The sequence below is a fragment of the Papaver somniferum genome, chromosome 5 (genome assembly GCF_003573695.1).
Source record: "Papaver somniferum cultivar HN1 chromosome 5, ASM357369v1, whole genome shotgun sequence".
Lineage (NCBI taxonomy): Eukaryota > Viridiplantae > Streptophyta > Magnoliopsida > Ranunculales > Papaveraceae > Papaver > Papaver somniferum.
Genome location: NC_039362.1, coordinates 191,298,401 through 191,326,010, shown reverse-complemented (window position 1 = coordinate 191,326,010; position 27,610 = coordinate 191,298,401). Strand labels below are relative to the sequence as shown.

The window sequence follows — 27,610 nt, the reverse complement described above, 5'->3', positions numbered from 1 at the left end:
TTTGAGAGCAGTAATTCCTTCTAAATCATCACTTGTGATAACCATATCATCAACATATAAAAGGAGAATAACCATACCCTTCTTAGTTGATCTAGTAAACATTGCTGAGTCATATGCTCTCTGATTGAATCCGTACTGAAGGATAGCATTTGAAAACTTCTCAAACCAAGCACGCGGTGCTTGTTTAAGTCCATACAAAGATTTACGAAGTTTACATACTTGATTTGGAGAATGAATCATTCCTGGTGGTGGTATCATATACACTTCTTCTTGAAGTTCTCCATTAAGAAAGGCGTTCTTGACATCCATTTGATGAAGATTCCAATTTCGTGCAGCAGCAACAGCAAGAAGTGTACATACAATAGTCATACGAGCAACGGGAGCGTACGTTTCTTCCTAGTCTATAACATATTCTTGTGTATATCCTTGAGAAACCAAACGATATTTGTGGCGTTCTATCTCACCTGTTGAGTTTTTTTTGATCTTGTACACCCATCTACTTCCAACAACAGTTTTCCCTGGTAGCAAGTCAACCATATCCCATGTACCAGCGTTCTTGTGAGCTGTTAGTTCTTCTCCCATAAATGTTTGCTAGACTGGACTTATAGATGCTTCCCTATATGATTTTGGTTCATGTATAGACAAAATGGATGATAAAGAACAATGATAATCTGCAAACCTGGATGGTGGTCGACGAGCACGTGGAGGTAAAGCATCATCCTCAGGTACAAGATCCCTTTCTAGAGAAGCAATGTTAGGATTTTCCATAGAGTGGTCATGTGGAGTTTCGAAACTTTCAAGAGGAGTAACTTTTGTGGTGCTGGATGGAATATTTCTAGGCTGAGAGATAGATAGAGAAACATCCTCAAAAGGATCTAGATACGTAAACTTTTCTAGAGTAGGAGACTTGCTACTAGGAAGAGACCAAAAGGGTATATTTTCCCAAAACGAGAAATACGTAATCGACGATTCTCTGGGTCGTAACAACGATAACCTTTTTGTTCAATACCATAACCTAGGAACACACAGATATCATTGTTTTTACTAAGTTTGTTTCGTTCTCGTTCTGTGAGAAGGACAAAACACGTGGAACCAAAAACACGAAGCTCAGAATAGTTTGGTTTCTTACCATAGAGACGTTCATAAGGTGATATCCTCCTATGGCTATAGATGGAATGCGGTTTATTGTGTAAACACCAGTAAGAATTGACTCACCCCAAAAATTAGAGGGAACTGAAGCTGAAAGAAGTTGTGTTTTAGCTGTCTCTATGATGTGACGATGTTTTCTTTCTGCTATACCTTTTTGCTCTGGAGTTTCAGTATAAGATAACTGAAGTAGACTACCTTCTGTTTTAAGAAATTCTTTGAAGGGAGTTGATATATACTCACCTCCTTGATCCGCAGGAAAGGTTTTAATGGATTTTCTAAATTGAGTTTTGACCATTCTAGAGAAATCTGTGTATATTTTCAAGAATTCTGATCTAGAACTGAAAAGATATATCCATGTAAAACGAGATAAATCATCAATCAAGATAATATAATACAAAGCCCCTCCCTTAGAGGCAATGAGAGACTTTCCCCACACATCATAATGAATAAGATCAAAAGGTTCAACTGAATGAGTAACACTATTATTAAAAGGAAATGCAGGTTATTTACCCAACTTACATGAAATGTTATAAGGTTCTTTATCAACTTGAGTTGTTCCTAGTAATCCTTTATTGATCATATATGTAAGACGTGAAAAAGAGACATGTCCTAGCTTAGAGTGCCAAGACATAAATGGAGACACAGTAGAAGGAAGGGAATTTGAAGCTGCAACGGTAAGTTCATTCTTTGATTGTTTAGGAACAATTAGAGTTTCAAGGAGATATAGTCTACCGACTCTACGACCTATCCCAACAAGCTTCTCTGTCCTGGGATCCTGTATTACATAGCCAAAGGAGAAGAAGTAAAACCATGATTTCATAGTTCCCCAATTGATATATTATCTTGATCTTTGGAATAAGTAACACATCAGATATACGTATTTTGTTTGAGACTTTAACCTGACCAATGTGACTAGAAGCTTTTCAGATCCATCTGTGGTTTGGATTTTGGGTAGGGCTGCACAAGACCCGCCCACGATACCCAAACCCACCCGTCCCCGCTAAATCCGTGGGTTTTTAATCCATACCCGCCCGTTGTGGGTGCGGGGTTGGTTATGAAAAAAAAAACCGCTGTCTGTGGGTGCGAGGTTGGTTTAAGCTAATACCCGCCCATACCCGCCCAAAAAACCCGCAGATTATATATCATTAGATAAAACTAATCCTAGTCGTCCATTATGAAACCCTAATACTAGTAGATAGGATAACTGATAACCCTCATTCACTTTCTACAATCTTCTCTCTGTTCGGCCTCTCCTCTTCTTCCTCCTCAGTTCTTCTTCTTCACCTACGAACGACAATTACCAGAAATCTTCACCAGAAATCGACAACAATAACTTCGAATCTTCACCAGAAATCGACAACAATCGAAAAATCAACAGATTCAACACTTAATCTTCATCTGTGAACTTCCTAGATATGAATATTTTGGGGATTTTGGTTTTTTTTCTCACTTAATCAAGGAGAATAGAAGTTACTCTAAATACTTGAATATAAAGCGGGTTTAAACCCGTTTAAACCCATACCCGCCCAACCCGTAGCGGGCGAGTAACAAAACCCGCCCGCTGTTTGTGGGTGCGGGGTTGGTTATGAAAAAAAAAACCCGCAGTCTGTGGGTGCGAGGTTGGTTTTAGCTTATACCCGCCCATACCCGCCCATGTGCAGCCCTAATTTTGGGTGTAACAATAGGATGCTTGTTTTCAAAAACATTAAAATTGAATGTCATATGATTAGAAGCTCCTGAGTCAAGAAACCAACCGTTTGAAAATGTACCTGTGGGAACAGAGAAAGCAGACGCTGTTGTAGATTTATTGTTACCAATTGCAAGGGCTTGTTTAAGCATCTCTTGAATATCATCAAGATTACTTGATGTAGATGTTGATGTTTCATGACTTCTTTCCAGTGCAGGTTCTGCAAGAATAGATGGTACAGGTGTGTATGCAGTGTCATTCATCCTTCTTCTTTCTCTCATGTTTCTTGAAGATGGGGATGTACAGTTTCCTACTGTTTGACCGGGTTCTTTACAATAGTTGCACTGAATCTGAGAATTCGAACTTTGATTGGTTGGAACTTGAAAGAATGATGTTTGTGACACACTCTTTGTTGATGGTAAAGTGCAGTTTTTGGCCAAGTGACCTGGTTTCTTGCAGTTGTAACACTGAACCTGTGAGATGTCACGATAGTTTCTCTGAGAACTGAAGGTATTATTAAAACTTATACGTGAAGGAACTGCAAACACAACAGGTATTTCAGGCTTGATCCGCTTCCGAGTTTCTTCAGTAATAAGCTCAGATAACGCAGCTTCCACTGTAGGGAGAGGTGACCGATGAAGAATTGAAGCTCTTACAGTCTCAAAATCATCTCTTAACTCCATCAGAAGTTGAACCAGACGTGACTCTTCTCTGTATTTCTGCCATAACTCAATATATGTAGTCCAATTTGGTTCCATGAGTGCTAGTTGATTCCATATAATTGACATCTCAGAATGGAAATCTGAGATTAAATGATCCATCTGTTGCTTCATGGATCGAATATCTTGTTCTAGTTTGTAACGTTGAGCAAAGTTGATTTGGGTATATCTTCTTGAAAGAAAATCTCATGCTTCTTTGGCAGTTTCAAAACCAGTGAGTTGCATACTTATGGAGGTGATCACTGTATTGCTTATCCATGTCAGTATCTTGTGATGTTGATCGACCAATCTTAAAGGCTTTCTTCAGTTTCTTTGTCTTTGCTAGGCTCGGTTTGTTTATCTCTAATAACAACACCAGTCGTAACAGTACTAGGCTTTTTGGCTTTGCCATCAGTATATTTCCAAATAGCTTTTCCTTTGAGAAAACTTATCATAATGAAGGACCAATGATTATAATTTTTTCCATCAAACTTTACGGTTATAGGTTCATAATTTTCACGCGACATGTTGAACGGTAACAAGGAAGGATTTTGGATATTAGGGTTTGAATTTTACAATCTAAACACAGACGAGAGAGAGATGGAATGACAGGGATTGATCTTGTTGTTGTTTGTTGTTGCAGCGGAAGATGGATTGTTAGATCTTACCAGGCTCTGATGCCATGACAGAGATTTTCATGACATGTATATTGTGAATGATAGAATTGTATTCAACGTGGTAAACAAGATACTATACATCTGTTCTTATATACAAGAAACAGAAGATAAAAAGAGAAACAAGATATACATGAAAAAGGGAATAAAATATACAGGATATACATATCATGTAGAGCAAGATATTATCCCAAGAAATCAGGATATACATGCCATGTAGAGCAAGATATTATCCCAAGAAATCAGGACAATATCGTTTAACAGTAAGGTCCTATTTGTAGAGTTAATTTCTCATTATTGATTTCCACATCTCTAACGTGAATTTTTCTAGCTTACCTGCAAATGGAATTGCCTATACTTCTACAGTATTTTTTTTGATTTTGTATAGTTTTAAAAGGAGGGTAGGACACTGTCCCTGGTTCAGCTCGCATATGATACCTAATGAAGTGCATAAGCCAGAGTCTCATCTGCAGGAACTCAAACGGAGCAAACCTTGTGTTTTAAATTACTGTAAAATGCAGCAAAATAAATATGGGCTATTTGCCTTAATTTTCCAGCTTTGCCTTATAACCCCAACCTACAAGCCTGGTTGTTATGCGATAACTTTTTTGACCAAAATGTTTCGCTTCGAGGAGGTGCAAAAGGTAACGGTCAGATCAGTAATAAAATGGAGTGCCCATATTGGTAAGGATCAGGAGGTTTAAAGAAGAACAGCCATTTAGTCAACCTTTTAATCACCTCCCTTTTTAAGGGTTTCACCACTTACTTAGACCAAGTGATTCACAGGTCCAGCAAAAATAAATAAAATATTATATTTGGACTCAGATCTTCAATAGCTAATGTTTTTGACTGCTGCATAACAATCTGCATTAGCTAATGACTTTGACTGTTCTACATAACAACAAAAAAAACAAAAACGAAAATGCTTTAGATACCGAGAAAAAGTCAAAGTAGATTATGAGGGATTTATTTGTTTATCACATAACTCGAAGATAGAAGGAACTTCCAAACTATCATAGGATTCTATCGGGATATTTTTATACTAAAACGGTCTGAGTCAAAGAACTATTGTAAAAAGAAAATGATTTACTTGATCTCTCAATATTTAGTTAACATTTGGGACTAAATTCGCATTATCCAATATGATTTTGACTGTTCTTTAAAAAAAATGGTTTTAACCGATCAGTCAAAACTAAATATAAATAAAATACTAATATTATATTTGTACTCAACCTGCATTAGGTAATGATTTTGATTGTTCTATTAAAAAAATATGGTTTTGACTGAGCGAGCGGGTACGAATTAGACTAGTCTCGCTCGTTTAGCTCCATTTATATGAGATTTTGTATAAAAATGTCGCAAGGAAACACCAGAATCAAGACCCTGACCATTGTCTCTCTTTCTGCGGAACTCCGTACGTAGTTCTCTACATACTGTCTAGGTAGCAATTGTCAAGCAATGGTGTCCATTTCTACAAAACTTCCGAGGACAATCTTTTTTATCATGTTTCTACTCATGGCTTCCAACTTGCTAACAACCATCACTGCTGCAGGTACTTATGATTCGATGACTTTCCAGCTTCTTTAAAAATAAATTGATTCCATCCCCTAAAAGCAAGGTTTGAAAAATATAGCACCGCTGTTTGATAGATTTGGCTAAGTAGTATGTTCACATCGAGTTTGCAAAATTCGTCCTACCATCATAATAACTGGGTATTTCTGTTAATATTAATTGCAGCTAAAGATGATAATGAGCTGGACATTAAGATGATGAGTATTGATATTTCAAGGAAGTTGCTGAGAGTGAAGGAATACAAGCTTCATTCCCCTATTCCAAATCCATCTGTGAGGTGGCCTCCTGGCCTGAAATGAAGTCACAGTCCTATAAGACCATCATGATGATGATGTGATTGTTCTTCCTTATTATTATATGTACAGTATAAGCAATTCAAATAAAACATTTAATTTCGTGTTCTCCATTTAGGTGGATTCTTTCAAGAATTCAAATAAACTTGGTTTTTAATTTGAAAAACAGCTATAACGCCTTGTTGCCTGACTCTGCTATATTCATCTCATTTCATTCCACGACTGCATTTATACAAAATTTGAGCAAAAGAACATACAAGAGGTCGATTAAAAAAAAACAAACTTCCCAACAAACCTGAATATTAAACTGACAACCATTTAGTCAGACAAATAAGACACGCTGAACGAAACCCTGAAAGTTTAAAGGGACTGAAAGTTCTCCACTTGAGCGTGCTGCTGATAATACAGTACGTGCTGTATATATGATCATCATTTTGAATACCATGTGTTGCTGGGGTTCCTTTTACCACCTTGAGATGTTATGTTTGCAAATTGTAGAACACAAGACAATCCCTGTCAAACCAATACAGTAGCGCCTGGCGGGAGAAAGTCAATATATATAGACGGGTAGGAAGGGTGATGGCAGTAGAAGTGGTAGTAGTAAGAGCGTGGAAACTATATATCCAGTACCAACCCTTCTCAATCCTTAACTTCAGCATCGAAAGGGAAGAATATCGACAAGCAACGATGATGGGGCAACACAGTCTGTGTTCAGCCGAACATTAACATTTCAAAATTTTTACTCAATCGACCCAATTCTTTTCTGCCAGCCTCAAAATTTTGCAGCTAAAGATGATAGTGATCAGCTGAACATTGACATTTCAAAGAAGTTTCTGACGGTACAACTATGGTGCAAATGCACACAAACATTTTTTTAGCCGACCCTCCTGGCCGTCACATATAATGAAATCATGATGATGAGCTAATTCAGTGTCGGTCTCAAATATTTATGGACTCTTCCAACGACTTGAACAAAAGAATCTATCTAGAAAATTTAGAGATGGTGAAGAAAGAGCTAATTCAGATTTATTCCCAGCTTTATATTGTCAAAACAGCTGGTCAGCTTCTTCATCTCCTTCTCTTGCAGTCACATAACCGATAGACAGAGTACCGTGGCTGACCAGTTGGCTATATCACAGGTTCAATACGAACAAGTACCTATTTTTATATATGGAAGTATCCATATTTCACATCTTATATTTCTCATGGGAGTTGTCGAAACCAAATAGTTGAAGTCAAAAGTGAACTTGCAGGCCCAAACAAAAGAATACTTCGTTATACAATTTGACTCGATCGTGCATGAGCTAATGATTATGATTGTTGAATTAAAAGAAAAACAAAAGATTATGATTATACTTCATTTTGGCTTAAAGAAAATGTAGTGCCAGAACGGATACACATTCAATTGAAAAGGAATATAATGTGCATTTTTACTTTTTGCTGGTAAAGAAAATAACGAGCTAGTATATACACTAAGATGAATATATATATTTCAAGAAAGCTGCTGAGAGTAAGCATAGCTCCTTCGCCTCGTGGAAATCTATTTCGGCGGCCCCTTTGGCCATCGGGAGGCCGTCATTCCCCACCCCCGGGAAACCCATTGCCACAATTTGTAACCCCTCCTCCAGTCGATGTCTAATAAGATTTTGATGATGATTTAGCTGTTCTTCGTAAATTAACAAGTACGTGGCGCGCCAATGTCAGCCTCTAATATATGTGTATATACTGTTTCAACAATTAATTTGAATAAAACATTAAGTTTCTTTTTATAAAATTAATTAAGAGATGGTGTAGTTTGAAAAAATCAGTGGATAATTGAGCTAGGAAAGGACACTCGATGCAATGCTCAGACTAAAGCAAAATTGTGTTATTATTCATTGTAATGTGATAAAATAAAAATGGGTTGTTTTTGTAATGATTTACAAGCTTTGCCTTGTAGACCAACCTACGAGCCTTATCAGCATGAGTTAGGCTGGTATTCCTAGAATCTAACCCTCTGCAAGAACCTCATGACATCTAAAGAAGAAGCTTTCCCTACTGTAGTATATGGGAACTGAAATTCCGTACTGGTTTTCCTTTTTGCAAATGTGTTGCGCGTGTTTGTTCATATAATGGTCTAAGCTGGCGAGGAACTGTGGAAGCGGCATTTTTGTTTAATAAGGAATTTGGTGCAGCAGCTTTGCAAGCCTACAGGAAAATCTGATAGTTGTAATCAAAATGAAAAGATACTTTATCACAGCTTCACTGTGGGAAATATCTTCCGATGCTTAAATTAGTGATGCAAAATGAGAGGCGCCTTTCTAATCTTGAACAGGTGACAAAGGGAAAAAGAACGGTAAACGAGACATATATATCAACTTAATTATCCTGCACAATGAATAAGATGAGTATTCGGCTGAAAGCTGTTACGAGTAGATATTGTGCTAAACTGCCTGATGGGTGTGCGTGCGAGGAGTGAGAAATGTTCTGTAGTTTAGATATTTAAGGAACAAAACACTATGAAAACAAACCATTTTCACGTTTGTCGATCACTTGTTTTATACCCTTCAGTCCCCAGTAATTTGCATTCAAGTCTTGTTTTCCAGTTTCCACCCTTCAATTCCCTGGAGATGGTTTTTGCTTGAACGATGAAATGGCGTAAACCAAAATACGCCTATAACGGTTCTACTAGAAACCGTAAATAGTTGTACATCTTCCATTCTTAAGTGTTTCAGTTTTCTTCTTGTTATCTTAATAACTAGTATTGTGCCCGTCCGGTGCACGGGTTCAGACTATTTGAGCCAAATAGATAAGTCTGCTGCCGGAAAAAAAATAATATTTTAAGGGCATTAATTTTTTATTTTAAAATCATATCAAACTCTTTGGTTCCAAAAAGAATAACTTCACAGGAAAAAAATAATTTATGTTTATAATTGTAAAACAACAAATAAATAAATTTTATTGCAATGACATAAGAAAAATTAATCTGCTGACCCATAGTCTAAAATATCCTCGGAAAAAATAAATCCAATTCTCTATATAAAAATAGAGTTTTTTCAAGCGACGTGGTTAATCGGAAGTTCTGGTTGATTCTGGCCCCACCATAAATAATTTCAGCCAATAGAATATGTGTAGGATCTTTTTATTATACAATATATATTCAAGCTAATCACATTCGAAAAAAATATATTATATAAAATGACTAAATCTCACATATCTTATAAATTAACAAAAAAAAAAGAAAATGATCTTAAAAAAATCCTTATTAAATTCTAAAATGAAAATTCAAACAATCATGATTGAACTATTAGTCATCATATAAAATAAAATCACATCATATTAGAAAAATCATACTAAAATTTAATGAACAAAAATCCATCATTGTACGTTACACTCCTTAAATTTTAACTAATTCTAATTACAATTTCAAGGATGATAATTAAACTGATCATAACCAATTCATAATTAAACTAATTATGATTACAATTTCAGTGGAACTAATAAACCGTTATCAAATAAAATCATGATTAAAATTCGAAATCAAAATCCATGTGGTTGCTGAAACTTACCTGTTGATCGAGACGCACATCCTCTTTATCAACAAAAATAATCCTGCCAATAGTCGATACACAAAATCGTTAGTAGAAAATCATGATGGAAGTAATAATCGACATAATATTAAGCAAAACTTTTAAGAAAACAGAACAAAAACTATTAGCGCAACGTATAATAGACATGGTTTCAATAAAATAAAAAATTAGTATCGTTCATTCCATAATAAAAAGAATAAAAATATCAAAACAATTTTGTTTCCAAGACGCGAAAGATACTTACTATTTTTTGAGGAAAAATATTCGAGCGAGGAAATATGGCTATCATCAAGAAAACATACTGGTTATATGCAAATTATGAATTTTTGTAAATTTTAAAATATCTATTGATATTATTTCCATAATATCGTATTTCATTTATGGAATTTCTAGCTTGGTCAGTTTCTATATAAAGCATTCGGGCAAAGGCGAATTTTCATCCTTTGCACGTCACTTTGTTATTCTAGGATTTCATTCTTCCAGTTTCAGGATTCGGTCTTCTGAAATATTTGTTTCTAATCAATGGCGATATTCCAGTGGCAATATGTGTTATTCTGGAGCTTTATGTCCATAATAATAAACTCATGCAGATATAAACCGGTGAAATCTTAATTTTTGGTATTTTTGTTGTTCTTGGTATTTTTTTAATTTTGTTTTGCAGTTGTTAGTGATATATCCTCGCAATGAAGAATGAAACGATGAAATAGAATCTTTGGGTTCACTTTTGATGTTGTATATGGATGAGGTGATGAATTTCTTTCTCTTTTTTATCTGTGGTTATTTTTGTTTCTTATTTTCTTCAATGATTTCCTATGATTTTTGTTGTTGTTGTTGTTGTTGTTGTTATGAAATCTATAAGATCAGAAAACAGCAAGATCCATACATGGATCTGGTGATGAATTTAATTTTTTTTCCATTCTGCGTCTTTTTTTTCCTAGGATTCCATCAGCGATGTATATCTTGGATTCATGATGTATTTTTTGCGATCTTGCTACTATGCTTTCAGGTATTTTTGGAAAGCTTTTGTTCATAGCCATTGCATATTTAGGGTCCAGAGACAGTATGAGGAGAGGATCAGATTCAGATTGATATAAACCAAGCTACCCTGAGTTCAAATAGCCATTACCTATCAATGAATTCATTTTTTGGGTTATAATGCGACCTTTTTTCCTTTCAAATAGGGAGTGGGGACCAGTAGAAATAAGTTCCAAGGAGAGTAACAATAATCGGATATGGCATAAATTGAGTGATGTGCATGGTCTGGATTTAAGAAAGATTTTTTTATTTTATCTTACTAAGTACGCTTTCAGGTAACTTGGCGGTTTTTGTTCACAGCAATTGCTTATTCAGGGTCTAGAAACTATACGACTATACGAGGGCGGTAATAATATTGGGTGATGCAGATCTGGACACAAATATAGTGCAATGGCATCATATTTTAGCGGCTATACAATCTAAATACTGAAGCCGTGAAGAAAAATCTATGATTTAAGTTGTATTACTAAAATCGTAACTGCAACTAAAATACAGAGGTTTGCTCCAATCCCTTTTCTTTTTCAATTGTGGCATAAGCAGCCGTCGGTGCAATCACAAATGCTACAGTGACTAGCAATCACAAATGCTACAGTGATTACCAAGATGGCACCATGCTTTTGAACTTGACAGGGGATTGCTTTTCAACCTAACTGTTGTATATGAGTAACTTCTTTCCTTGCAGCTGCTCTGTCCATTCCTGACCGTCCCTCCACCAGTATTGCTGGGATTTACTATGGTAATGCTGCTTCGCTCCCAAGAAAATGTGGTGTTAATATTCCTTATACAATCAACCCCTCTACTAAGTGCACCAAATACGTATCTTTGGTATTCTTTGTTACCAGAGCTCTTTGGTTTTAGTTTTAACCAACTAATTAACGATTTCTTAGAGATGATAAAGTTGTTCGAAGTATGATGTTAATGAACTCTAATAAATTTCAATTAAATGTTTATTAAAGTGTGTTGGAGAAATAAGAGACCAGTAGACAATGTATATTAGATCACATTTCTTAGGATATGACACTATTGGTATTAGTAGTAAGGTGACACTTCAATTAATCCATTGATCTTTTCAAAAGAGTTCAGTTGTTGCTGCTAACGTTTTTGAGTTGATTACTAAAATTTAGGATTTATATTGTCACTTCGTTGGTAGCCTTTGATAGAAAAGCTAGCTAGAACTTTTTCAGCTGCATGCATTATCCATAATATTATCCCATTTATATGTCCTCCAATTGAATCTTTCTTTTTCATCGATTAGTCTTTTCTTGCACAATGGTTGTAACGGGACAACAAACGAAAAGCTACGTTAAATTAGAGATATTATTAAGCTTTTCTAAGAAAATTGGATATCTCTTCTTTATTTTTCTCCTCATTGTTAAATTTTTATTCATTTAGGCTCAGACAACTGCGTTCACTTCGGGAGAAAAATTATGGGCTCCTACTACTACCACTACCACTTCTACTAGAAAACAGCAGGGAGACGTCGGAAGAAAGCTTATTTACCAGTATTGACCACTTCGCTGCATGGCACTGATTCTTTAACCCAAAGATGCAGGTAAATATGATTGATATATGCGGGGGAGATTGAAATGTCGGAGAATGGAAGGAACAAAGCATATGAGAACGGATTTTCTTTGATAATTAGGTTAATTGTTTTGAGAGCTTATACTGACTTTTCCTTACTTACGATTGAGAATTAGCATAAAAAAATGAAAAGTAGCCTTTAAGAGAGATATTATTATACTCCGGCAGAAAAGACAAGATGCACATTGCACAATATAGACAAGATGCACAATTTATTTCTTCACTATCTATCTGTGTCCGGAAGCTCTCTCTCAGCTGAATTAATTTGTGGCCATCACCACAAAAGAATGGCAGAAACTGAGATGACAGCTCAAGCAAAACAGATACATACAAACATAGACCACGGAACCAAATACACCGTATGAACTCTTGGTGTGTTAGAATGTGACGGTGAATAGTTTATGAAGACTTTTCTGGTATGTTATGTTCCTCATTGGATAAGGGAAGTTGCAAAAATAGTGAGAAGAAATGTACTTTACGTGTTTTTGTCGGTGTTAGTGAATGTAGGTTTACTTCACTTTTCGGTGTTGTCCGACGAATGTGATGTTGAAGGAATTGAAATTCGAGGGATTTTATTTTTTTAGTTAGTGATTCTCATTCGAGAAATGCTTTGTTTTCTACTTATTGCAAAATTGCGGGATTTAAAGATTTCACAACCCATTCAAATTTTCATGATAGCTCAAATTAAATTTTTCATCAGGATTAATCATTTTCTTTTTGGGTGGACTATTTTCATAGTCAAGAATTTGATAATTTACATTTGATAATTATCAAATGTAAATAATTTTACCACGAGGTTTCCATTTGATAATTTAGCAAGGGAACTCTTGCATCCTCTTAGCACATCTATGATTCACGGGCTCTTCCTATCATTTGGGTTTTCATCTGATGGTTCCCAAATATGCACGCTTACTCAATTACTTGATTTGAATCCTAAATTATTTGTTGTTAGAAATTAATTCACGCTTTTTGTTGTTGTGCATGTATGAATTCACATGCACACAATACATTCATTGGAATCTTCGGGGATTAAATTTCTTGATTATAAATGTGTGTGAGTGAACCTATACAAGAATTTTTTTATTTATACTTACTTGACTTTATTTAGAACATTTATAATAACATCGAGAGACCTCACTATCTCCATTTTTAATGGGCCCGACAAATGGACTAGCGATAGAACAAAGGAAAGTATTGTCCGATCAACATGATTTTCTTAAAGAAAAACGTAATTATGCTCACGTTATTTCTATTATTCTTTTGAAAATAATTAGCAGATACTACACAATAGACAGCGAGAACAGATATATCATGTTATAGTCAATACAGTCTACACGAAAATCAAGTTAGCTAAATAAAATAGTCATGACTCTAATCATAAACTTAAGGTCTTGCTTTTTGACGGGAAATATAGGCATACTCTAATGATAGACTTAAGGTCTTGATTTTTGACGGGAAATATAGGAATTTTACCGATCAAACACAATATTGTGTCCTTACCAAAGATGATGAGTATATTCATTGCATAAGTTTAATTTTATCGAACTAAGAGTTATTTCAATGCACTTGAAGGTAAATTGGTACAATTATTTTTATACTTTATTCACATTTTGTATTAATCTATGTTATCTATCTAAATTCTAATTTATTTATGTTTGATTTCGATGTAAATATATTTAGGTGTTTGTAGAGAAAAAGAAATCAAAACAACACAAAAAAATAAAATGCTCGATATCTAATTTACTTCAAAAAAGTACCAACAAAATTGCATTACATAATCAAAATTTACTTGAAATTATGATGTATCACGATCTCGAAAACACTTCTGTGACGAAGTAAAGCATAAATTTAATGTGTGGACCAAAGGAGACGAGAATATATATAAAAAAACAATGGAATAATCTCCAAATGTTTAAAGAATAACATTTAAAAAAAGAAAGAAATAATATAAGAAGATGAACTTTAGGATTTGAAGATACTAGACACTACGAACCACTGCCATTTTAGTTTTTTTTTTGCATTTTCTTTTAGTAAGTTATGAGATGTTTTATTAGTTTATAGGATCATCGCTTATTATTGTTTATTAGTTTTCTAATAATATATGTTCTGGGTTATATTAGTGAAATAAAATTAACATGGAGATCCAAACTTTCATAAGCAAGAAATTTAACATAGAGATCCAACATAATCTGATGTTTTTACATTGGTTATATGTATTACCTAATTCCAATTTTGCATGAAATCTTTATGAAAAATTGGTTAACCTTTTAAGAATTTTGAATTCTGGCTTAGGCAACATATATTTTCTATCAGTACATTCTCCCCACAATCTCCATATGTGTGAAAGTATCTTTGTGTTTTTTTCATGTGATTAGTTTAAATTGTGAGATGCAACATCTGCAATAGCCTTGGAGAAAGATCTAAAAGAAGAAAATTTTAAATTGTGAGATGCAACATCTGCAATATCCTTGGAGAAAAATCTAAAAGAAGAAATTCCCAACATGGATCTTATATTTCATAAGCGAAAAACAGACCCGTGCATCGCACGGGTGAAAAACCAGTCTAACAAATAAAGAACAACTTCAATTGTAAAAATTCTTTAGAAAAGAATCTCATTCAGTATAATTGTAATTTCTTAAATTAGTAATATTAGTAATGTTCATATATCATCCGTTATTTAACTATATTATTCTTCCAAGTCAAGAGAAGGAGGATTACCCTCACTGTTTCATTAAAATGCAAAGTAAAAAATAAAATAAAAAGAAGTTATTACTATCATAATTACATACGTTCGTTCTATAATATTCATTAGGACTTTTAGCTTAAATGAGAAAACCCATTTGGTGCATGTGGAGTCTCTGTGGTGTGTATTTTTTCTTTAAATGTAGCTTGATTCATCGGAAGAAGAAAAAAAATCAGTCTGGTATCTAAATAGAAAAATATCTATCATCGGACCTTATCTTAATGCAAATTTGATAGAAGTGTGTGGGCTTCCAACTCAAAACCAATTGGCAATGAGTGGAGTGGCTCCACACCTTATATATTAAGATCTAGGCTAAGGAGTTAGCAATGTGGGACTATTTTATAATTTCTCCAACAAAATTCCATATCATTCTCCTATTCGGTGAGTACCTGCATGCTTATTTCATACCGTGGTTTTTGCAACTTATCTTCATTGTCCTTCCTGCTAAAATGTTGACCAATAATTATGGCTTCAGCCTGAAGTGCAAACCAATTATGCACTGAATAAGAGGGTACATGTAGAAGAAAAAAACAGAGGAAGAAGGTGAAGAAAATCCTATGAAGTGCAAACCTCATACTACCCAACTGCCTTATCTGCTTGTGTTTTACGTCTATGAGATGCTTCCGTGTTTTTTAATTGTTGATCTACTTCAGAAATTTTCTGCATGGTTAACTAAATTGATGATTTTGCTCCAATACATTAAAAATACTCACTTTTTGGTGGTCCAGGATTGCCATGAAGTTAAGGTAATCATAACTCAAGTTGCATAATAACAGAGATGTCTTTCCTCGGATGCTCGATGGAATGGCTCGCAGACGTGAAGTGAAAGACATTTCCTTCTTATGCTAGAGTTCATCATCTGATGCTGGCTCTTCCTCTTACACGAAATAAGCATCCTCATTTATTAACTTTCATCTTGAGTTCTTGGTACTATTCCTGGCCTTTGAGGAGCAAGAGCAACGCTGCAATTCTTCATCATGTTGGTCATCAACTTCCCCTAGCCTTAAATAATATGTAAAATCAGAAGGATAATTAAGCGGCCATGTAATGTTGTACTTAATATTTAAATAATTTTTAAAACAAAGTGATATTTGAGAATTTAACCTACAAACTTCTTCTGTCACTTCATTATAGGCCCATTAGTATGATATCTCATGGCGTTTAGTAAACCTGGATACGAAATGAAAGTTAGATCCAATGATTCGAAGTGAACCATACATGTTCATAGCAGAGTTATGGAAACAACACATAGTCATTCTTAAACCCACAAATTCATGGTCATTTTAATTCGTCAAAATCCCAATTCCCATCGATAAATAAAAGGTGTATTGCATTACATCTTAAACTACAAATTGGATGACTGAAAGTAGAAAATTCATGAAGCTTTGTGTATGTTTGATCACTGGAATACTTTGTTATATAATTCTTGCTAAAAGTGGAGCAAAGGGCTATCACCAACGACGTTGGGTCATTGTCTTATCGAATGGGTTCATTGCCCACTTGATTTGTAGAAAAAAATATCTATTAATCTTGAACCCCTAACATAGAAATTCATATGTTGGTTAGGGACTTGGTAGCATTTCTATATATAGTAAACTAATGGCCATAATGATAGTGAAATCTGAATACCTACCGTACATGGCTGGCCAACAGGTCTCCAAAGCAACTCACGGGAACTTGTAGATAATTTTGATATGTGTTTTAGAGTTCTTCAATCCTGTTTGACAAACATACACTGCTACACCTAATGGTCAAACCTTAGTTTAAGAAAAACACATGGTTCAGATGAGAAATTGAAACTGAAATTTAAAAATTCAGCTGATTAGTTAGCCAATGTTTAAATAATATTTTTTCAGTGCGCATTAATCTATCAGCTCAGTACCATCCAAAAACGAACTGCATTGCATCCTAAGTCTCATTAGGATTTTGGTCTACTACTTCTTATTCCTCCTTCTCGTCACCTCCTGCAATTACTCCATTACTCCATTACAGCAACAAATAATATTAGTTTATTTTAAAGAAAACTAATAATGTAGAAGTATATCCATATACCTAGGATTGAATTAAAAGAAAAGATTCCTCACCAGTTTGTACAAAAACATCGTGTGTACGATGTCAACTACTCCCCAGAAATAACCCACCAGAAGGGCGGAAACATACTGAACTCCACAACTAAACCAAAATCGTCCTTACAGCTGCCCACAAAACATTTCAAAAACACACCCATGGCGGTTGCATAATAAGTCAGCTATTAGAACTACAAAAACACTTTGTTAGAAATAGGTGCGATATACCTGCCAGTTATATCAATAAAATGTAAAGACGTCCTGTGATTTCGTCGCATAAATAATAAAAGAGAGGCAAGATAAGACCTTTACTTAGGAAGGCGCAATAAGACCTCTTGAGAAAAATATTATGAAGTATGATCTCATATCATACGTTGTGAAAATAATCGCATATGTAAATAGCATGACTGAGGCATGCGAAACTCATATGATCATGAGTTTATCATTTTGTGAAAATTAACAGAGGCAAGAAGGGGAATCCAAGCACTAAAGATGTTACTTGCCCCATATGATAAACTCATGCACACATGAGGGAGGTTGATATTTTGATAAGTACAAATTTAAAAATAAAGTGAAGTAGGTGGTCAATATATTTGAGAACTATAACATATTCAAGAAGAATACTAGAAGGATAAGAGGCAGAAAGAAGAATCTACAATAATAACAAGTAATCAGTCTTCGTGTGGATTATCTTCATTGCCTTGATTATCACTAGGATTCTCATGGTTGCTTCGCTCAACATCAGAATCATAGAATTCTTCTTCTTCTTCTTCTTCTTCTTCTTCTTCATACTCTTCATATTATGCTTCATTATTAGAAATATCAGGAACATCATCATTTGGAGGAACATCAGCAAATTCATACTTCACAAGAGGAATATTATTTTCTTCGCAAACTATCTTAACTGCTGCATCACGAGCGTGAAGAGCATCCTTGCTATTGTTTGAGACAGTAGTGATATAATTCTTCTTAAGCTTTCAATATTTGGAATCACGAGCAGTGAACTTCGCACTCAATTCGTCTGATAGTCTTCTGGATTCCTCAAGTTGTTTCTTCAGTTCTTCAATATCCCAAGTTGTTTCTTCTCCTTCTCTGCGAAATATAAAAACAAGTTAGAGTTAAAAGAGGATAATTCTATTCAAAAATGACAAACATAAAGGAGCAATAAACGACCTTCATTATTACACATAATATCTCTAATCAAGGCAGAATGTTCGGATTCAAGGCTTATACTCACAGCTAAGCCTTCTCTAGCATTGCTTAAGACTCTAGCAGCCCAATCAACTTCAGCGTCGCTTTTTATAATAAGTCGAGACCGAATCAATTTTTCTCGCTCAATAAGTTCATTCTTCTCTTTTATGGCAAGATCTCGATCTATTTGAACTTGGAGAATAGTTTCTTGGAACTTCTTCAAAACTTTCGCACCGTTAAGAATGATTTGATCTTTCTCAGTAATAAGGGAATTAACTTTTGCTTCTAAAACTCTAATTTTTTCTTTGGATTCTCGGAAACGACGTTTAAATCTATTACTAGCGGTCAAAGCACTTCCATGATCGATACTAAGAAGTTGGTATTCTGATTTGAGTTTTTCCAAGGTAAGGTTATTTAAAGAAGAATTGAGATAGTTAAGGAGGGTATCATCATCAATGGGATGATGAACAGAGCGAACAGAGAAGCCGCTTCATCAGAAAGACGGTAAACTTCTGAAAGAATGTATAATTAAAGAAAAATAAAGAAAGAATTAGTAAGGCAGAGGATTAATATATAAAAATAAAATTGTTATACCATCCAGTTGATCATTCCTTTTGCGGAGTTCTGAAATTGTATTCACAGAAGTATAAACTTTAGTTTTAAGTTTAGCTTCAAGAGACTGAAGTCTTCTTTCGTAATCTGAAGATATTACATATGACATGCGAGACATATGTGAAATTGAATGATTAACATTAGAACACGAAGATTAAAATTTTATTAAAGAAATTACAGAAGAATAGAAATTACCAGAGAACCAAAGGAAAATTTAAAGCTTGGATTTAATAAAGTTGAAGCTCTGCGAAGAGATGGATCATCTAAGCAAGGAGTATCACAGATTTTTGAAACCATATCAAAGCTACGATGTAACACGTCATTACCCATAGCCGCCATCGAATCAGCAAAAAGGGTAGAGAGCTGACTCATAGACGATTTAATTGAATTTTCGGGAGGAGAAGAATCGTCATTGTCAGATTCAGAACTTTAGGAAGAATTATAGAATTCTCTACTCCTCTTAGCAAGATTTGAGGGGGAAGATGAACTATGGGTTCTTGTAGCTTTGGTTTTGGTTCTAACTTTGGTCTTAGCACCTGAAATATCCATCTGCGTGAATAATACAGATGAGCAACAGAGGCAACAATATTGTTAAAAAAAAATGTTCCTCACTCTATCATTCTGCGAAGATGTCGCATCAGCTGATTTCTTAACCCGTTAAGCTTCGCTTTTTCCCTTTATAGTTGATGGTATTTTTACAGTTGTTGTAGTAGCAAAGTTCGTTAAGGCTTGTGAAGATTGTGCTTTTAGATTTAAATTTTAAGATTAAAGAAAATAAAGCAAATTAAAGATGACTATAATAGAGAGACCAGGGTTCAGGATTTCACCATTTACCAAAATTCATGTGATTTAATGTTAATTTTTATCATGCAATTCAAGACAATATAACTCCAATCAAAAGATATTGTGATTCTAATCATTGCCTAAATTAGATTTTCAAAACATCAATTGTTAATCGCAAGGATGAAGTATCAAAAGCCCTAAACTAAGCATAATTCATCAAGAGAAAACACAACTAATTAATAAAAATCATTTACTCAATTTTCATTTGGTGCAAATAATAATAAAAGAATTGCATAAATAAAAATAAATTTTACCACATAACTTTTGGAAGAATGGCTTCCTTCATCCCCCCAGAGGATAGGTTTAGCTCTTCATCATGGAAACACGCTCAAAAGTTGATTTCATTGCTCAAAAGTGTTTACAAATGATAAAAAAGGATATAAATTGAATAAACCAGGAAATTGCAACACTTTTCCGGCGTTGCAAACCCACTGTTACAGAGATCGATATAAAGAAAGTGTCGTTGTCACTGTAGCAAATAAGACCGTCTTTCTACTGTAGCGTGAACGACAGTTCTCGTGCGTCTTATGTTCTTCGTGTTCTTCAGAGCAGCAGCAACAAGAAGGTATTCTATGCAACTCGATTTTTATGTTTCTGTGATGTTCGAAACTGCTCCCAATCCTCTCTATCCACTTCGTACTAATCCTCAACCACTTATATATCCTTTTAGCACCAAAATATCTCGTCATAAATTCATCAAATTCTCCATAACTCGGCTTGAAGAAAAAATATTCTTCGGATATTTTCTTCCCTGAATTAACTCTTCACGCCTCTGCCATTGATTCTCCGTATCTTCTGTTGGTTATACACACTAAAACACGATACCATTTCTTGGTTCAAACACGTGCACAACACAGAATTCACGGGAAAGGGTGAGATATTCTCGTGCATACTGTCTATCTTCAACCCTCTCAATATAGACCAATTTAATCCAAGATAAATCCCATACCACGCATGTTAATGTCAGTCAAGTATTCCCGTGCAATTACAGCTATTGAGTCTCGCTGAATCGCCTCAAAAATCCAAACCAAAAATCTGCCAGCGACTGTGACTATTTTCCCCCCAATTTCAATTTTCAAAAGATGAAGAAGAAGTGCCTTGAATCCATTCTTCTGGTGCCTTTAACACTGGGTGCTCTGGGGTGCCCTTATTTAAACCAAGGGTGCCTTTAACACTTTTTTCGAGCCAATTTTTCCAAAAATATTTATTTCCAAAAATACCTAAAAATACATAAAAACACAATAATAAGTAAGAAATCGAGTACCAACAATACAGAAAATTGAGGGCAACTTAGACACAAAAAGTGGACTAAATTATTTCTGAGGTTGGAATCCTGGTGGTTTTAAACTGCAAGGAAGCTTAAAACTGCACAAATTGCAATAAGAGAATAAGTTGATGATTTTGAAACCAGATAAGAATTTGTGGTTTTATATGTATTATGCTCCCATAAGCTATGACAATTAGGGGGTACTGATACGAGGGGTTTCCAAGTTCCAATTTGGTTCTAATAAATCTCATCCTTCGCCTGATTTTATATGTGAAATTATGGCATAACTGGATGGTAGTTAGTTTTGGTATTTCGGTAGCACTATCCATTGGTAATAATAATGCTCATGATGAAGAGAATTAGAAGACATACTAGAATGACTACCAAGACTTGGAACTGGGACTTCTGACTGTCACAATTTGCAATCAACAACACAACAATTGAACGGCTTCGTTGTTTCTAGAAATTATGTAGTTCCCATTGGAGCCAGATATATGAACTTTATCGGAACATTGAATTATCTCAAAAATGGATTCTATTGGATTGATACAAAGGACTACAAAGAGAAGTGAATTATCTTCAAGGCGCCCTGGGAAGACCAAACGCGGACATGCTACACAATTTTACAGGCTATAGATGAATTTACAGAGGATATTTATGGGATAAAGTAGAAACTCAGGCACCATTTTCCCTTGTTTGGTGGGAGAATGATTCTCTTGGTTAACCGTCAGGCTTATTCTCACTTCCCAGGAGCGAAGTTGGTAGCATATGACCAAGCATTGTTGTTCACTGGGTCAGAAAGGTGGTCTGCGAGGTTCTCTAGTGGACCTTTTCCAGTCACAATAGCCTGAACAAAGAACCCAAACATGGAAAACGTAGCAAGACTCCCGTTCTTTAGTTCCTTTTCCTTTAGCTCAGCAAATGCCTCTGGGTCCTCTGCAAGGCCTAATGGATCGAAGCTGCCACCTGGGTAAAGTGGATCTACAACCTCACCTAGTGGTCCACCGGCAACTCTGTAACCCTCAACAGCGCCCATAAGGATGACCTGTGTGGCCCAAATAGCTAAGATGCTCTGTGCATGAACCAAGCTGGAATTGCCCAAATAGTCCAGTCCTCCTTCACTGAAGATCTGAGATCCGGCTTTGAACCAAACTGCTTCGCCGAATTTGACTCCAATTCTGGAAAGGAGTTCTGGGAAGACACATCCCAAAGCGCCGAGCATGGCCCACCTTGAATGGATCACCTCAAGTTGGCGGTTCTTTGCAAAGGTCTCTGGGTCAGCTGATAGTCCAGCAGTGTCCCAGCCATAGTCACCAGCAAATTCACCAGTTAAGTATAATGGAGACTCTCCGGAGAAGGGACCGAGATACTTGACACGGTCTGGACCGTACCATGGACTTCCAGAAGATCATCGAGTTCTTACCATTGCTGCTGTATCTGACATTGGTTGGGAAATCTGATTGTGGGTTTAGAGTCACAGCTTTCCCTGCAAATGATGGGGAAGAGAGAGCCATGAATATGTTTTTTTGATAGAAATGAAAGACTATTGAAGATGGTAATCTGATGATTTAAGACTGATGTTGTTTATATAGGCTAGTATTGGATTAGATATATCTATCCATGAATATCTTCTACTAGGTTCTCATTGGTTGTAGAGTTTGCACCACAAATTCAAGAATCTTTGATTTTTCTCTCAGCCACGCAATATGTCTGACATGGATTTTCATCAACATCGACTACTTTTTTTTATTAGAGAGTACTGGTTGTACAACTTGGTCTGAGGCATACATGGTAAAGTAGAATTTTGACCACTCATCATTTCCCATTGTTGCTTTTCATTTTCTTCTAGAACTTGCCAATAAAATCAACGATGATTGTTATGGCTATGCGATCTATACTTCTTTCTCCCAGGGGAAGGGATGCGGAGAAATGATCTATTTCCAGACCCTCATTTCATTTCATTTCTTAGTCCCACAGCGACAACACAGCGGAATGGACTCTGGCTTATAGTGACTGGAATCGGGAAACTGGACACGACCTTACTTGAACAGGATCTGTTCTATAGGCTCGTACCTCTGTATCCTTGAGTTCTAAGGAGACAGGAACCACAGTCTGGTTGATGAATCAGGACCGCACGATCAGAGCGTGATTAATGGCTCACAGGCCTATGTTGTAGGCCCTGTGGCTGTAGATGATCGTTCTCAGCTTGGCTTTGGCCTGCTGTGATGATCGTGCGGTTGTCTGACAGACTCCAAAACCATTTTTGTTCAAGAGAATGATACTTACTTTAAATGAATTCAAACACTTTATATGCAGCAGGGAAATTAGGACCTATTTTCCATGGGGGACAACTACGTGATAATGAGAAATACATTTACAGTGAAAAACTGAAAAGGATATATCACACTCGGTACTCCTATGCATCATTATCCTTTATCCGGTCACTTAGTTGGCTCCTGCAATGGTTTGGTTTGTATATTTCAACACCACAATTTGATTATGGATCACATCTATATCTGTAATCCCCTTACCAGGGAATATGTTTATCTTCCTCAACTAGTTGTAAAGAAAGAAGACATTTTATGCCTATAACAAGTAAAGGAGAGGTAAACATGCATGGCTGTACAGCATGTGGATTTGTTGGGTATGTCCGGTCAACCAATGAGTACGAGGTTGTTAGAATCCATTACCTCAAATTCGCACAAGGAAATGTCCAAGTGTACGGTTGTGGGGGGAGAGCGATAGTTTGGGTTTCTTAACGAGTGGGGACGACTTTGAGCGAGGGTATAGGTATCTATTTAAATGGTGCTATTTATTGGATTTCCTACAAAAATATTGTGGCTAACGAGGAGTTTCGATTGCTAACTGGCTCTCCTTGTATGCAAGACATTCAGCAATCACCTAGACATGAACTTTGTAGCAGTGGGAAGGCATTTGTGTCTTTATATGGACAAATCAAGTGTGGAAATCTGGTAAAGTAGCGACGACGACTCCAAGGAGACCTAGTAGGTTCTTTTTCTTTTAAATCGTATTCCTATAACAAAATAAAAACGGGTTGCTTGCCTTAATCTTCCAGCAAAATGACAACTTGTTGTATATATTTTGTAATGGGATTATTGACCACTTTTTCTGCCAGCCTCAGAAATTTGCAGCTAAAGACGATAGTGATCAGCTAAATATTAAAATTTCAAGGAAGTTGATGTTTGTAAAACTACCGGCAAAGAAAACTTCCTTGGCCTTGTGCAAATGCACATTAAACATTTTACAGTCTCCTGGCGGTCACATATAATAAAAATCATGATGGTGATGCCATTGTTCTTCCTTGCATATGTATTGTTCATGAATCACGGATTGCTAATGTCAGTCTCCAATATTTAAGGAGACTTTGAATGATTCGGACGAAAACATTTTGTCAATACAATTAAGAGCATGTGTAGTTTGAAAATTCAGAGGAAGAATGAACCAATATTCGGATATATTCCTAGCGTATATCGTCAAAACTACTGGTCAGAGTCTTCAACAATAGACTGAAAAGTACCGTAGCTGACCAGTTGGCACTACCGGCTACAGCAATTTTACCTATTTTGATTGTTGCACTGAAAGAAATTGTTTTGATCGTAAAATAGTCAATTCCCTCTGGGGTACTCACGACTTAGCACGTTTGTCTAGTTACTTGTATAAAATGTCGTAAGGCAACACAAGAACCCTGCATGATCATTGTCCCTCATTCTTAGTTGCCTATATACTACTCTAAGCTAGGAATGAAATCCATTTCTAAAAGATCTCCGGGAACAATCCTTTTGATCATCTTTCTACTCATTGGCTTCAACTTGCTAACAATCGTCCCTAGCTCCAGGTACTTATGTTTCGATTTCATTTATGTATTTTTGGGTCTTATAACCTCATAAATTTCTTTTTGGTTGTCGTTAAATTATTTTGCAGCTAAAGATGGGAACGAGCTACTAATACTATACAACAAGATGACTATTGTTGTAACTCATCCACATATCTGTTGTAATTCCTTACGGTGCGATTAGATAGCCATACTAATCATTCATGGCTAATAAGTATTGTTCGGAGATGAGTCAATACATCCTTACTACGGATAAAATAAGTATTGTGAGATTTCCAAGAACAATTTTTTTTTATCATTTTTCTACTCATCGGTTTCAACATGCTAAGAACCATCAGTGCAGGTATTCATTTCTTAGTCCCACAGCGATAACACAGTGGAATGGACTCTGGCTTATAGTGACTGGAATCGGGAAACTGGACACGACCTTACTTGAACAGGATCTGTTCTATAGGCTCGTACCTCTGTATCCTTGAGTTCTAAGGAGACAGGAACCTCAGTCTGGTTGATGAATCAGAACCGCACGATCAGAGCGTGATTAATGGTTCACAGGCCTATGATGTAGGCCCTGTGTCTGTAGATGATCGTTCTCAGCTTGGCCTTGGCCTGCTGTGATGATCATGCGGTTGTCTGACAGACTCCAAAATAGTACTTATTACAGAATTCCTGTCTGAATGTTGCCGGCCATATGGTTGCTTCTATGAAATGATCATTCACTCTGAATAATAAATTTTGCAATTCGAGCAATGAATATATTTACATTGGTATCTTGGTAGAGCCGGCGAGAAATGAGACTAAGGAAGAGATTTGGTTTATTTTGATTATGAATGAAATGAGATGTAGCTCCGCAGTTGAATAATGCTAGAGAGCCCGACTTGATGATGCTCATCAGAATGCCCAATTTTCTTGACAAAAAATCTTTGACTACGATTTCCTAATCTATTTCTTATTTTCTTAAAAATTTGTACTGCTCTCCACCATGGGTGTTCTTCTTTTCTGAAAAACCACGACTTACAATAATTTGGGGTCATTAATTGCTTTGCTATTACAACAGTTAGGGGATATTTCAGCTAGGATTGTCAGCTCCGAAGATGAAGATTCAAGACAGTGGGGGTTGGTTGAAGTCTTTTCTGTGCCTAATTGTTACTCTTAAGCAGCTATATATGGAATTCTAAAGTGCCGCTAAAGGTCTCATTTTCTGTTTGGACCTTATGTTACTTACAACGGTGCACCGACTTCTGATTCTTTGGTGAGAGCTGGGAAGGCAGCAGACACCAATCTTTGCTTACTTCGTGGTTCTGAGATTGATTTACCAATAGCCACTTATTTTTACACTGCACGGAGGCGCTTAAATTGTGGAAGTATTTCCTTACAGTTTTGGTGTCAGTCTGTCAGATGGGCATTCTCTAGCTTAAGACTAATCTTTGGAATTCTTAAAGAAAAATAACAAGATTATCAGCAAAATTAAGAAACTTTTGCATTCTGCAGTTTGGTCAGGCAATTTGGAGCCAAAGAAATGCAAGACTATATGGTGATAGACGAAGAGGCTCGGATCAGCTTATCATAGCTATTTATATGCACTATTTTTCAACTGGTCGGTATGTTGTGATTGACAGCATCTAATTTGTTTATTTTTATAATCTTTTGATCTTTGATTTTTTAGTTCTGTAAGAAATTATGATGTGGGCCTGTTACAGGTGGGTAGGGATCAGATCGGTAACAAAAGGGGAGTGCCCATATTGTAGTAACCAGGCTTAGGACCATAACCGAGCATTTGCCATCCCTATTTATCCCATCTCAACAGAATATATTGTTGCGGACTCATCGTACTCAACTTTAATGGATGAAACAAATGCTTGCTGATTATTGAATTGACACTGGAATCATAAAGGTCTTTTGTGATAACTCAAGTGCGATTCGCATAACTGAGAATCCTGTTGAGCACTCAAGAACTAAGCACATCGACATAAGGTATCATTTTATTCGAGATCTTTATGAGAATGGTATCATTAATATGCAATTTGTGCCTTCCCAACAACAATTGGCTGATATTCTCACCAAACCATTAGACAATGATACGTTTCAACACTTACGGCAGTCTATTGGTGTTGTTCTGGTCCATTAGTCTTCCATAATTCTTGCCCCTGTGCTTATCTCGATCTGTTGGGCAATTAAGTTTGGAATCCCAGAGTAGCGTTGCTTCAATTTTGCATTTGTTTCTAGTAGATGTGTTTCTGTTTAGTATCTTAGTGTTCTTTGAAAATCCTTCTTTTCTTGTGAAAGTAAGGTCGCTCTTGTTGTTCTTTCGGGAATGACATTTTATGGGGGAGATTTCTTAGTTGAACTTGTGCTTAATTACCATATCTTTGTGGGGAGTGCGGCTGTGGAATAGTATAGGAGTTATCTTATATCTTAATAAACTCCTTGATGAATGCATGTAATTTCGACTATATGATTGCATCTAAAAAGTTGATATGTGCTTTCCTATTGGTCATGAAATATCTTTATGGAAATTTCATTAGGATCCCACTAGTTTTCATACCTTTGCCAATTTTTATTGACAGAAAGGGGGAGAATTAATGTGTAGTTCACACTACAAGTACATATGGTTTTCGGATCATTATGTATGGGGGAGTGGTTTAATTTCATGTGAGATGAAGTATTGAGTAAGTGGGAGTGATACATATCACCGTAGTATTATTGTCAAATTTGTGATACAATTGAATTTTGATGTTGTGTAATAATACTATGACACTGTATAAAAATATTTGAGAACT

The 27,610-nt window shown here is 35.8% G+C and overlaps 1 protein-coding gene, 1 long non-coding RNA gene, 2 other non-coding genes and 1 pseudogene across 5 annotated transcripts; 3 read left to right on the top strand and 2 right to left on the bottom strand.

The window, feature by feature from the left end:
• Nucleotides 1-591: 591 nt before the first annotated feature.
• Nucleotides 592-3,669, bottom strand: LOC113280406. Its single transcript, XM_026529032.1, has 5 exons — nucleotides 2,797-3,669; nucleotides 1,669-1,924; nucleotides 1,130-1,614; nucleotides 959-1,015; nucleotides 592-840 (listed from the first exon to the last, which is right to left on the bottom strand). The coding sequence occupies exons 1-5, from the start codon at nucleotides 3,667-3,669 to the stop codon at nucleotides 592-594; spliced, it is 1,920 nt and encodes a 639-aa protein (XP_026384817.1).
• A 6,248-nt stretch (nucleotides 3,670-9,917) lies between these two features.
• LOC113284086 lies at nucleotides 9,918-12,902 on the top strand. 2 transcript variants are annotated; one of them, XR_003327911.1, is made up of 5 exons: nucleotides 9,918-10,387; nucleotides 10,581-10,648; nucleotides 10,953-11,174; nucleotides 11,360-11,413; nucleotides 12,070-12,902. It is a non-coding gene; the product is annotated as an uncharacterized LOC113284086 (long non-coding RNA). The 2 variants fall into 2 exon arrangements; XR_003327912.1 differs by having other exon boundaries at nucleotides 11,360-11,502.
• An 8,600-nt stretch (nucleotides 12,903-21,502) lies between these two features.
• LOC113284081 lies at nucleotides 21,503-22,516 on the bottom strand (annotated as a pseudogene).
• Nucleotides 22,517-23,013: 497 nt separating this feature from the next.
• LOC113285071 lies at nucleotides 23,014-23,231 on the top strand. Its single transcript, XR_003328577.1, has one exon. It is a non-coding gene; the product is annotated as a small nucleolar RNA U3 (small nucleolar RNA).
• Nucleotides 23,232-25,255: 2,024 nt separating this feature from the next.
• Nucleotides 25,256-25,473, top strand: LOC113285076. Its single transcript, XR_003328581.1, has one exon. It is a non-coding gene; the product is annotated as a small nucleolar RNA U3 (small nucleolar RNA).
• The last annotated feature ends 2,137 nt before the right edge of the window (nucleotides 25,474-27,610 follow it).